This window comes from Natator depressus, chromosome 3 (assembly GCF_965152275.1).
Source record: "Natator depressus isolate rNatDep1 chromosome 3, rNatDep2.hap1, whole genome shotgun sequence".
Classification (NCBI taxonomy): Eukaryota; Metazoa; Chordata; order Testudines; family Cheloniidae; genus Natator; species Natator depressus.
Window position 1 is genome coordinate 148,815,805 of NC_134236.1, and position 12,885 is coordinate 148,828,689.

Here is a 12,885-nt window from a genome sequence, read left to right on the forward strand (position 1 = left end):
TTTATATTTCCCCCAGTGTGCACGGTGGTCTTCTCTAGATAAGTCGGGACTGCTCTGCAGGATGAACCTTATGTGAGGAGCCAGTTGTTTTGCTCAGACGTTAAATACTCAGTGTTTAGTTTTTTACTGAACACCACAGAGCTCAAATAGGAGGGGGTAGCATCAGGGAAGAGGGGTCAGAGCTCCTGACTGCTGCCACTGCCACATGTAGACATATCCTAGTCCTAGCCCCTTGTTTCTCCATCATTTGTCCCCTCTTTGTCAGATCTGTCTGGCTAGTGTCTAGTGTGACATGGCTCTGGAACTGTTCTGTTCTGCTTGCCTCTCTGACACAGCTAATGACAGAGTTCCTGTGTGGCATGCGAGTGATCAAGTTTTACACCTGGGAGCAGCACTTCGGTGCCCGGATAAATGCCTGCCGAGCCAAGGAGCTGCAAAAGCTGCGAGCCATCAAGTACCTGGATGCCGTGTGCGTGTACCTGTGGGCAGCACTGCCAGTAGTCGTCTCCATTGTCATCTTCATCACCTATGTCCTGCTGGGGCACCAACTCACTGCCACCAAGGTGAATGACAGGGGAGACCTGTGCAACCCCATTGCTCTGCTCAGACTGATGTGTGAGGTGGGAGGGGAATTTTCAGAACTATTTTAAGCATAATGACAGTGGGGCACCTCTCCCGCATGGGGTTGCATTTCTCTGGAATGTCCCCTGGGGACAGAGCTCAGCCCATCATGCTAAGTGCAGCTGTAGCCACCCTGAGAATAGAGCTCAGTACCCTTCTGTGAGCCATGACCTTCCCACAGATGCAAGGACATCTGTCGATGCTGTCTTCCCCTACCCCTTCCCCATGATGGTCTCTAATCTGTGAAACTCTTCTTTGTGTGTGTAAGGTGGGTGCCAAAGGGTCACTATCCCCCAATTCTTTATTGTCTCCCTCTCTGATACAGGTATTTACAGCCTTGGCGCTTGTTGGGATGCTGATTCTTCCCCTCAATAACTTTCCTTGGGTGTTGAATGGAATCTTGGATGCCAAAGTGTCCCTGGATCGCATCCAGTGTTTCCTCGAGCTCTCTGACCAGGACCTGCATGCTTATTACACCACTGGTATGGAGACAGGAGATGGGACACAACCAGGAATGGATGCTATAGGCTTTTGTGTGGAATTTCCATGTGAGGGGTGGGAAGAGAACGGAGAAGTCTGAACACAGAAGGTGCTTGGGTGTATACGGCACAAGCCTATAGGAAACGGGCTCACTGGCCCTAGTGCAGTTAGGTAACTGCTCCACCTCCTCTGAACTCCCTAGAGTGCTGAGCAGTGAGCTGTGCTTCCTTCAGTCAGTCTGAGGTGAGCGCACACCGTGGACCTGTGGAAGTGTCCCCAGGAGAGGATAGAGCAGTAGTATTACTCTCCACCAGCACCAAACAGACCATGCCTGTGCCTGCTGATTCCAGCCTTTGTATATTCCTAAAGCAAAGACTGCTTGCTCATTTCTCAAAAATCTCCCTTGACACTGAAGCCATCAGCCCTGTTGGCTTTGGTTGGCAGAATGGGTGGAACCTCTGCACTGCCCTCTACCATATTTCCCTTCTCCCCCGCCCCCCACTCCCTGTTGCCAGCTCCCTGCTGTTCCTTCCACCTTCAGACATAGGGAGTCCAGTTTGTTCTTGGAATGACTCCATGGGAGTCACTGGGTCTCCACTTGCTTCCTACAGGGATTCAGAGACAGGTGGAAGAGAGAAAGAAGGAAGGATTTTAAGGTGAGGTTACAACAGGGAAGTGTCTCAGTGTCACACAGTGGCCTTGTACAGCTGCAGGGAGTGTGTCAGAGCTGTGTCTTATCCTTGCCTACTCTGTTTGGGAGTGGAGTTGATGGTGCTACCAGCATCTGAGATTGTCTGGGTTGCCTTCTCTCGGAAACATACTACAGGAGTGACTGAGCCCAGCTTAGTGTCTCCCGTGCACTTTCTGATCCTTGAGGATTAATGCAGTGGCTGTGCTGCTTTTCTTTTGCCAGATGGCCCCACAGACCCATCCTCTGCACTGGAAATGCGTCACTCCACCTTCTCCTGGTCACCGGCCAGGGAGGAGAGCACCAGGCAGCACCTGTCCAGAGGGACTCTGCAGATCTTCATTCAGGACCTGGCAGTGGCAAAGGTAAGTGGGGGTGCAGGGAATATGGAAGAGGGAGCCATCACCAGAAGGACCAAGTGTTAATCCAATAAATCTTCTGCTGCTTGTTTCCCTCTGCAGGGGGCGCTGGTTGGAGTTGTTGGGAAGGTTGGCTGTGGGAAGAGCTCTCTGCTTGCAGCAATCACTGGAGAACTCAACAGGTAAATAGCCAAAAGACATTTCTCTCCCCTTGTCCCACCTTCCAGCACCTCTGCTACAGGGGATTTTCCATGGGTAGACCCATTTGCCAGGCACACTTTCCCCATGTTATTTCTTCTCCTTTCCTTTTCTGCCTCTCTCCCCTACCCGGCTCTGGGGTGTTTGCAGACTTGGCGGGCAAGTGTATGTCTGGGATCTGGAGCGAGGATTTGGCCTGGCCACGCAGGAGCCCTGGATCCAGTTTACCACTGTCCGTGAGAATATCCTCTTTGGGAGGGACTATGATGCCAGGCTGTACCACGAGGTGCTTGAGGGCTGTGCACTTTCCGATGATCTGACTGTGAGTGCCCTGTGATGAAAACATCCCACTGGCTTCCCTGTGCCCTGCCCTGAATCTCAGCCTGAACCTTAACTTCTCCATCAGGGCACAGAACCTATTTCCCCAGCCTCTCCCTCCTTCCTAAGCCAAATGTGCCATGTGTCTCACACAGCTTAGCTGTTTGTTCATTTTCATTACTGGTCCCTGACATTGAGTCACTTCCCTTCCCTTGGGCAGAGGCTCATGTGTGAGGTTGGCTTGACAATACTTTGTACTGTTTCCTCTAAGACTTGTCCTGAGGAGCAGAAAGCTCTGAATCCCAAGAAACGGAGAGGTTGTTTGAGGCTGCCTGAGTACTCCCATTAATAAGCAGTCAGGTTCTGGCTACAGGGAAACTATCAGAAGCCAATGCTTCGTTGGAGCAGAAAGTCCTTCCCCAGGATCTGGTGGAGCCACACAGGATGAGAAGAGGCCTGAAATTGTGTCCTCCGTGTGGGACTGCTGGTAGTAGCAAGGCAGGAGCCCCAGATGTCCCAAGGAACTGCAAAGCAGACTCCTTTTGGGAGATGAGGCAGCAACAAATCTCTCAGCAGGTCTGATGATGCTCCACGCCTCAACCCTAAAGAGAACTGGAAGGAAAGAATTGCTCATCTAGGTTGATTCAAGCCCTCACCCTTCTCCAATCAGTAATCCCCACATCCCATCCAGGAAGCACATTAGAAATATTAGCTGATGAACTCTCCTACAATACCCGGGAGGGAGGGATTGTTGTCCTTCCATTGCACAGACAGGGCAGCAGAAACACAAGGAGGCTTATGATCTGATTTTTCAAAGATGCTGAGTTCTGGCAGCTCCCTTTGATTTTAGCGGGAGTTGTGGGTGCTCAGAGTTTCTGAAAATCAGGCCACTTGTGTCTTGTCCAAAGTCTCATAGTGAGTTAGTGTCAGAGCCAGGAATAGAACTCAGGAGTCCTGGTTCTGCATCCCCTATGTCATGCTGTCTCTGTGAAGCAACTTTTTAAATGGATTATCTTGTGCGTTTCATTTCTAGATCTTACCAGCAGGTGACCAGACGGAGGTAGGTGAGAATGGAGTGACCCTCAGTGGGGGACAGAAGGCTCGAATCGCCCTTGCTAGAGCCGTTTATCAGGTAAATAGGAGAGTGACCCTACAGAGGGCCAGTTGCTGCAGGTGCGTTATCCAAGAGCCAAGGCTGGGCTAGAGAAGCAAGAAGCGTCCAACAGCCAGAGCTCCTGCTGCACATCCTCCAGCTCTTCCTGTTCAAGCAGGCTGGCGGTAAAGGAGCTGGGAACTGCCCCAAGCCAATGCACCTTTCTCTACAACACCACCTTCTGGGGAAAGCTGGCACTGATGGAACTGGGAGATGTATCACTGTCTCTTCTTCCTCAGGAGAAGGAGATTTATCTTCTTGATGATCCACTGGCAGCTGTTGATGCTGATGTAGCCAATCACCTTATGCAGAAATGTATTCTGGGAGTTCTCAAACACAAGACCAGGATTCTTTGCACACACAGGACGGAGTTTTTAGAGAAGGCTGACACCTTGCTGCTCATGGACAATGGCAGAATAGTCAAGACAGGTACAGTGGCACACCTGCTTTTGTTTCAGTCTGTGTACCAGAGGGCTAAGAACTCTGTCCCAGCCTTATCAGACAGACAGATGGGCTGTGAGTTCGGATGGAAAATGGCCATAGAGGATCAAAGCAGACAGCTGCAAAGAGGCTGGGGTAAATTAGTGGAAGCCCAGGGGAAGAGGAACACTGGATAAGCTGGGAGAACTGGAACATGGTGAATGTACAGGAGTATGGATAAAGCAGACGGAATCTGAAGAGATGGGTCTTGGGGTAAGACACAGTGCATGGACAGGAAGCTGTGGAGCAGTGGTTGTAGGGTTGCGGGTGCTGAATGGAGGAATAGGAGGGCGGAGGTAGAAGTAAATTGGGCTGTCTTGTACCAAATAGCTAGCTGAACTTCCGCAGCTAGCATACGGTCCTTAGGATCTCTGCAGTATATAAAGCGCTCACGCTCTCTCTCTTTCCAGGGACCCCATCTGAAATCCTGCCACTGGTGGAAGCCACTCCCAAGGTCAATGAGAATAAGAGGAGGCAGAATAAAGGTCAATATATGGCAGTTTGAGGGGCTTTGGTGAGGGTGGGTGGGGTCACTGTGGCTCAGGATAAACATCCATGCGTAACTGCCTACTGCCACTATCTGACCTCCAAGCAGGAGTTCAAGACAACTGCTCTAATGGGACAGGGTGGAGCAGGAAAACAGCCAAGGGAAACTGAGGGAGACAGAGGAAGTGACTTGCCTAACATCACAGGGTGAGTTGGGATAATTAGACTCCTGCTTCCCAGCCCTGTGCTTGATCTGCTGACTAGGCCTTGCCTTCTTTTCGTGGCAGAAATAAGAGCATACAATATATGTGGAAAAGGTCTGAATACACAGGTTTCTCTGAGTCCTCCTGGCGCCTTAGCAGTAATCACATCCGCAGTTATGAGCTGAAATGGGGGTAATTAAATTGATAGCTGTAGGGCTTGGAAAAGAACCCCCATTCCCACACCTCGCTCAGTGGGCCAGGGGTATTTTCTGTGCTTGGGGTAAAGGGGCCATCGGATACTGGCGAGGAAGCAGTAAGCTGATCTGCACTCCCACCTGCTGCAGGATTTCCTGATAGAGGCCTATGGTACAGGGTGCAGCTGGCATGAACTCTGTTGCAAAGGGAAGGAAGAGGGGACAAACCTTAGAAAGCCTCCTAGGAATATGGCGAAGCCTTCCCTTTGGCATAGACCTGCCCTGTTTACAGTGAGGAGCTGGTCCTATTGGTGCTGCACTGACCTGTGCCTTTTCCCCCAGTCCCTGCTGAGCAAGGCCAGGAGGAGGACATGGAGATAGAGGCAGAGGAACTGGGCCAAGCCAACTGCCTCCTCCAGCGAGAGGAAGAAAAGAAAGAAGGGGCAGTAGCTTTTCAGGTGTATAGGGCATATTGGCTGGCAGTGGGCAGCTGCCTAGCATTGTCCGTCTTCTTCTCCCTGCTCCTGATGCAAGGTAAGGCAGCAGCTCGCTCCATGCTCTGTTTAGGCCATTCTCCATTCTTGCTCCCTTGCTATGCTCCCCGGATATATGAGGAGTCCCTGAGGGTGGCAGACTTGGTTTTCTCTCTCTCCCTAGCCCGTGCAAGAGGAAGGCCCAATCCTCCTAACTTTCCAGCCAGGGCCCCTTCAGCAGTTTCCTGCCCATTAAGTTGAAGGGTTTGTCCAGAGCCCTTAGCCAGAGTGAGGGCAAGACATTGTGTCCTAATTTGTGCCCCTGCTACCATGGGGGACACTGGGGTGTGGGGTGGTGTCTCCATAGAAGACTGTTTTTCCCTAGGGGACCTTCTGTACCTGGCTCCTATGGCTGCTGGCTGTCATCTCTACTGCTCAAGTAACCGCAGTGGCGAATGTATTGACGGCAGGGTATAGGTTAGGCTGGGTAGTGAGGTGGTAAGAGCAGTTCCTCAGAGTAGCCCCAGCTCAGCTCCACTTCCTGTTCTTCTCCCCCATGTTGGCTGAAGCAGAGTCTAACCCCCACCCTGCACTGACTCTTGTGTATCTCTGCAGCATCTGGGAATGTCTCAGTTTGGTGGTTGTCACACTGGATCTCCAACCTGCCCCAGACGGCGAACATCTCCACGAGGCCCCTGTCAGCTTCTGTCCCTTCCCCACAGCTGCTGCTCTTCTCCCTTGCGGGGCTTGTGTAAGTGGGCATAGTTTGGCTCAGGAGCTGGTGTGGTCTGGCTGTCGGGGGAGCAATGGTCTCCAAAGTTGCTCCTTGGTGCCCCTTTTGCAAAGGCCTCTTGCTGTGAATAGAAGCTGGCTAAACACCCCCATTGCATAGAGCCAATATGGTTGTGTGAGCTAGATAGGGACAAAAAGGCCAGCCCAGCGCAAATGGGTAGTGAAGAGTTGCTGCTGGATTTGCTGTCTGAGGCAGATGGAAGACCCCCCTGGCTGCACAAGGCTCTTGGGGGTGGAGAGCGCCTACAGCTGGAATTGTAGGGATCAGTCTGCTGCAGCTTGCCAAGGCTGATGAACAGCAGGAGGAAGCTGGTAGCCCACCTTGGGAATAAGGACTCCTGGCTTCTCCCCCACCCTGGCCCTTGTGTTTGCTGTCTCAGGGGCTCTAGGCTTCAGCCTTGGCATAGTGCGCACTGTGGCTGAAGCACGTTCTGTGTCCTTCTCTCTCCCAGGTCCCGCGTCCAGGTGTTGGGCACAGCTCCAGTCCATCCCAATAGCACACTGGATGTGAACTTCTACCTGATGGTGTATGGCGGCATTGCTGGGGCCAACTCAGTCTTCACCATCCTGCGGGCCTTCCTCTTTGCCTACGGCACCATCCGCGCTGCCACTGTCATTCATAGCCGGCTGCTCCAGAGAGTGATGAAGGTATCGGTCATAAGGGTGGGGTAGAGTGAGGTCCCAGGAGCTCAGCTTGGGGAGAGAAATGGGGGCAGGGGGAACAGAGATAGTCACAAATGGGGGCAGGGGGAACAGAGATAGTCACGGCTCACTGGAGTGTTGACCTGCTCGCCCACCCCTTGGCTGCAATCATTATGCCTGCCTCTCAACTCTCCACAGCAAGAGGTACCTTGAAGCCACCACATTGTGAAGGTGGCTGGCTGTGCCTTGTGAGATGTGTGCTGCTGCTGGGGATTGGGGATGCCCATTCCAGCAGGGCACCTCTACACTCGGGGGGAGAGGGGTTTGGAGTCTGGGTCTGCTGGACCAGTGCAGGCTGGGAATTCCTTCCTTGTCCATGTTCAGTCCTGCTTCTCTCCAGGCATTCTGAATAGTGGCTGCTTGCTGGGCCATCTACCAGCCAAGCTATATATAACTCCAGGGGCACCGCTCCCTCTCCAAGGTTGTCCCAGTCCAGTGTGGCTCTTACCACTCTGGTTCCCATGTTGCCAGGCCACGGTGACCTTTTTTGACATTACGCCGACGGGTCGGATCCTGAACCGCTTCTCTTCGGATCTGTACTGTGTGGACGACAGCCTGCCCTTCATCCTCAACATCTTCCTGGCCAATGTCTTTGGGCTGCTGGGCATGCTGGTGATGATAACCTATGGGCTGCCCTGGATTGGCCTGATCTTGCTGCCACTGGCTGCCCTCTACTTCTCCATCCAGCGCTATTACCGGTGTACCTCCCGTGAGCTCAAGCGCCTCTACAGCCTCACCCTGTCCCCCATCTACACCCACTTCTCAGAGACCCTGACAGGGCTGAGCACTATCCGAGCCACCCGGGCCACTGACAGGTGAGGGCTGCTCCTCGGATGGGGAGGGTGACAGCACCTGGAGAACTTGGGGCTTTCACTCTTGTAAGGGACAAGGGTGTTACCTAGAGCTTCTGGCCCTGGGGCTGGCTGGGGTGACAGATGAAGGGCAGTGGACCCTGGGACTGATCCTGATATTAACCACTGCATTGTGCCTGGCTCAGATTTGAGGCAGAGAATCAGCTGCGACTGGAGCAGAACCAGCGCTGCCTCTTTGCCAGTAACACCGCCATGCAGTGGCTGGACATCCGCCTGCAGATGATTGGAGTTGCTGTGGTTACAGCTATAGCAGGAATCGCCATCATCCAGCACCAGAGGCAACTGGGAAATCCAGGTGTGCTGTCAAACTTTGGAAGTTCACCCAGATCAGTAAGGGGTTGTGTCACTGCCTGCCCAGTAACCCTGGGTGCTTCTGTGCTGTGCAGCTTTGGCTCAGAACCCTGATACCAGCAGCCTGCTCGCAGCACAGTGACCTCATCCTGGCTTCCACCAGCCTGGTTACTCCTTGCAGGGTGGCACCAGCAGCCCTTCCAGTCCCGAGTCTCCCCAAAGCCATCTCCTCTGTAGTGCTCAGCCCCGCTCAGTGCAGCACTCACAAAACCTGATCAAGTTTTCTGCTTCTTTAAAGAGACAGCACCAGCCTGTTAGGTTGACTGGGGATTTTACTCTTCGGTTGGAAATGCTGCACTGAAAGGGTTGTGTAATAAAACAAGATTAGGTTTATTAACAAAGAACAGGTATTTGAGCCTTCTTAGTGTATACGCAACGTGCCTCAGGTGGCACGTGACCTGGATTCATCACCGAATTTGGTCCACGGGTCAGATCATTAGCTTGCCCAGGCCGGGTACTAACAGGGAGTGCGACATGAACACTGATTCATGGCCTCCGGTATTTAAGTGATACTAAGTAGAAGGAAATTGGGATAGAAATGGTTACAAACAAACAACAGTAAAAATATGCTTCTAAGACTAAAACCTAACTTAACAAACTTGAATCTCTTGTTCAAAGTAGCTTTCTCACCACAGTCATTCTTCCAGCATGGCTGTCCAGTCCTTAGCCAGGATCCAACACAGAGCCCAAAGCACTTGGTTTCAGGCCATCCTGTTCCCTATCCTAGAGCTGCAGCTCTGTCCACCTTCCCAGGAGGTAGATCCTGAGCCTCTTCTCCTCCCCCTCCATCTCCCTATCTCAGAGATGGGTTGCCAGCTTATAACCTTCCCCTGGTGCTTTGGCTCCTTCCTTGTCCCCCTCAGTCCTCCCTGGCTGGAGTTGCGTCCCCTGCTTTCTCCACTCCTTCACATGCCTGCTGTGCTCTCTTATCATCTCAGGTCTTGTAGGCCTGGCCCTCTCGTATGCCCTGTCTGTCACAAACCTGCTGTCAGGCCTCATCTCCAGTTTCACGCAGACAGAGACCATGATGGTGAGTGTGGAGCGAGCAGAGGAGTACTCCACAGACATCCCCATAGAGCCCCAGGAGCAGCTGGTCCAGGTAAAACTTCTCACACAGCCCTCCAGGTCTGGCCTGCATCCCATCTCATGGATCTGTGTTTTGCACTCTCTCCTGTCTGTGCATTCTTCCCATCTGCTCAGGTGTCCCACAGGGCTCTGATGAGCCGGTGGCTGGAGATGATTACAGGGATCTAATGAGTGGGCACTGGGGACTGCTGGCCTGATCTACAGGAACTGCCCAGAGCAATTGCCCTTTCCTAATACCAACCCCCCATTTCCCCCACCCCCAAGGTCTTCTTGTGCAGTGGGAGAAGGGCAGGGTGGGTGGAGCTGGGCTGTTGTGCGATTGGGAAGTGCAGAGGAGGGTTAGAGTCAGGGATGGTCAGGAACAGAGAAGCCAAGTAAAGGGACAGGTGGCAAGTGGGGCAGGCTGGTAGTTGATCCTGGTCACACTTTGGTCTCATCCTCTTCTTCTTTTGAGGTTGCCCCTGACTGGCCGAGCCAGGGCCACGTGGAGTTCCAGCAGGTGGTTCTGACATATCGGCCAGGACTGCCCAATGCTCTGGATGGGGTGACCTTCACCATCTACCCTGGAGAGAAAGTGGGGATTGTGGGGCGCACTGGATCTGGCAAATCTACCATTTTCTTGGCACTCTTCCGCATGGTGGAGCTGAGGGGGGGACGGATCCTCCTGGACAATGTTGACAGCCGATCAGTGGGCCTGGAGAGTCTGAGGTAGGGTGGGCAGAGCAGAAGGAGGAGCAAATGTCATTTAGGGTCCAGCCAGGAGCCCTTCCACCAGAGACAGGACCCTGGTTCTAATGGCTGCCAGCAATGTGATACTGAGGGGGTTGGTTAGTGGAGATCCTTTCTGGCCACTTTTGGTTGCTTGTGGCAGTTTCCTATCAGTTGCTGAAATGTTCCTGAGCCCTTCCTGCCCTGGTTGTGTGTGCTGAGACTCGTAGGCTGAGAAGAGCCCTGCCTGGTCCCTAGTGTGTCTCAAACATGCCCTGTTTACATGCCCATGCCTGGGACCGGCCCAGGAGAGTCAGGGCCAGCCTGGTTACCATTGGCTCAGAGGAAAGGCCTTTTGCTTTCATGCTATTCCCACCCGCTAAGCCTTCATCTCTCCTCTCCCTGCAGATCCAAACTGGCCATAATCCCCCAGGACCCATTTTTGTTCAGTGGGACAATCCGAGAGAACTTGGACCCCCTGGGGCGACATACAGACTTTGACCTATACCAGGTGCTGGAGCAGTGCCACCTACAGATGGTGATTACTCAGATGGGTGAGTCCAATGCCAGCAGGAGATGAGGAGGCTCTGGCAGTGGGCAGAGCCAGTGAGTTGGAGGTGGTAGTCAAGGGCCTAGATGCAGCAAGATCTGCTATGGGGAGGCAAGACCCCAGTGGGGTCCAATGGGATTGACATGTGAGGCCCAAGCAGAATCCTGTAAGGTCCAGTGGAAGGACATGAGCAGGTGAGTTTATCTGATGGGGGTAGTAGGCAAGGCTCTTGCAGGACTGACTAAGGGAGGCCAACCCCCAATGGGATCCAGTGTGGGGGAAGAATAGGGGCTTCCAAGTCTCATACGCTAGTCTTTGTGATCCTAGCAGAGGATACACACACACACTGTTAGTGACAAATCTTGCTTCTGTCCGAGTCTAAAATCCCAAGGCTTTGGGCTGGGGCTGAGCAGAGATGAGGTCTTGAGCTGGAAGCTCCTGGCCCAGGCATGCTGTGCAGGGGCTCTAACCAAAGCCTTGCTAGATAAGAGCTGTCCTTGCCTACTTGCAGGTGGACTGGACTCTGAACTGGGGGAGAGAGGGAAGAGTCTGTCGGTGGGACAGAGGCAGCTCGTGTGTCTGGCAAGAGCCCTCCTGACCCAGGCCAAGGTGAGTGCTGCTAACTCCAACTGGATTCTCCCTGCTCAAAGCAGGAAAATTACTTGTTTGGAGAGGGGGTGCCTGTTCCTGATTGTGGGGATAGTAGGGCAGGACAGGGAGTCTGTGTCAGGAGGCCCTAGTGAGTAAATGGACTGTCTGATGTGTATGGGAATTAGGGCTGTGAGCTGATTTATGGTGCCCTCTTAGGTGTATCTCTGGGCCGGGAACAGAGATCTCCTCCTATGGTGTTGGGATACCCTTTACTTTGTCACTGGCAGGTGCTGTGCATCGATGAGGCCACAGCCAGTGTGGATCAGAAGACTGATCAGCTGCTACAGCAGACCATCCGCCAGCGCTTTGCTGACAAAACTGTGCTCACGATTGCTCACAGGTACAGCCAGCTTCCTCTCACACCAAGGGCATGTCTCCTCTGCACTGGGGAAAGAGCCTTCCAGCCCCGTCCACAGATTTGTGCTGGAGGGGCTCACACTACTGCTCTCAGAATAGCTGTGTAGATGTTGCAGCTTGTTCTAGAGCTCGGGTTTTAAAGCTGGGGGGAAGAAGGGGGGCCATGTGAGACCCTGAGCCCAGCCCAAACCATAACGTTGAAGCACCATCTGCACAGCTATTGTTAGAGCGCTAACATGAGCCCTGCTAGCACAAGTCTCTGGACCTTGGCTGGGAGGCTGGCTGCCAGAGGCAGTGTAGACATACCCTGTGAGCCTTCTAAATGCCTTATGGAGAAAGGGACAGCCCTCTACTCTTAAACTCACCTCACCACAGCGCCAGCCTTCCCACACCGGCCACAGCCCCACCATTAACCACTCACCATGCCCACAGCGCCAGTCTTCCCCCACTAGCCACTTCTACAGCCCCAGCATTACCCACTCGCCATGCCCAGTGCTGGCCACGCCCACAATCTCAGCATTGTGTTTGCCCCCACCTTGATATTCAGCCCCATATGTGAGTTGACCTGTGAAATCAGCATGACAAGATTTTTCAAGTGCAAACTTGTCTGTTTCCTTTTGCTGCTCTGGAGCGAAGCAGGCATTTACCATCCCCCTTCAGCTCCTGCCCCTGGGCCCCAGTCCACCTGACTGCCAGTCTCCAGGAGCATCCAGATACTGTCCAAATAGCAAACTCTTCTCTTTGGTAGGTGCCAGGTGGAAACCCAGCATGTTCTATATATTGCTGGAAGCTGTCTGATAGGGACTTAGGGAGCCCCTGAATTTCCTGCCAAGTGGAACAGGGGTATTGTAGCCTCAGAGGGTGAAAAGGGGTTGAGAAATAGAAAACTGAGAGCCTGACAATTGTACTCAAAGCTCCCCACCATCATGGAGAGCAGAGAGGGTGCAGAACATGAAACGGAGCTGGTCTTGCCCAGTAGAGGGCACTGCAGGACAGGCAGAGGACGAGAGACTGCACTGCCACCTCCCGGCCAGGGATGCCCTTGCTCCCCTGATGTGGGCCATTACCACTAGGTTAAAAAGCTCCAAGAGAAAGAAGGGACTGGTGGATAGGAAGAGCACGCTGCAGCCAGGCCACCTCAGGCTGTAGACTATACTCATCTT

At 53.2% G+C, this 12,885-nt stretch overlaps 1 protein-coding gene across 1 annotated transcript in view; it reads left to right on the plus strand.

The window, feature by feature from the left end:
• Positions 1-12,885, plus strand: part of ABCC10 (ATP binding cassette subfamily C member 10) — a 29,448-nt gene that overhangs the window by 14,671 nt on the left and 1,892 nt on the right. Inside the window, exons 5-22 of the mRNA XM_074949034.1 lie at positions 336-563; positions 947-1,103; positions 2,015-2,154; positions 2,251-2,330; positions 2,497-2,668; positions 3,698-3,796; positions 4,057-4,246; positions 4,708-4,782; positions 5,523-5,714; positions 6,269-6,404; positions 6,898-7,093; positions 7,619-7,962; positions 8,145-8,314; positions 9,309-9,469; positions 9,911-10,164; positions 10,573-10,718; positions 11,226-11,323; positions 11,593-11,705. Of these exons, the coding sequence (XP_074805135.1) occupies positions 336-563; positions 947-1,103; positions 2,015-2,154; positions 2,251-2,330; positions 2,497-2,668; positions 3,698-3,796; positions 4,057-4,246; positions 4,708-4,782; positions 5,523-5,714; positions 6,269-6,404; positions 6,898-7,093; positions 7,619-7,962; positions 8,145-8,314; positions 9,309-9,469; positions 9,911-10,164; positions 10,573-10,718; positions 11,226-11,323; positions 11,593-11,705 (2,951 nt within the window). The remainder of the gene's footprint in view (positions 1-335; positions 564-946; positions 1,104-2,014; positions 2,155-2,250; positions 2,331-2,496; positions 2,669-3,697; positions 3,797-4,056; positions 4,247-4,707; positions 4,783-5,522; positions 5,715-6,268; positions 6,405-6,897; positions 7,094-7,618; positions 7,963-8,144; positions 8,315-9,308; positions 9,470-9,910; positions 10,165-10,572; positions 10,719-11,225; positions 11,324-11,592; positions 11,706-12,885) is intronic.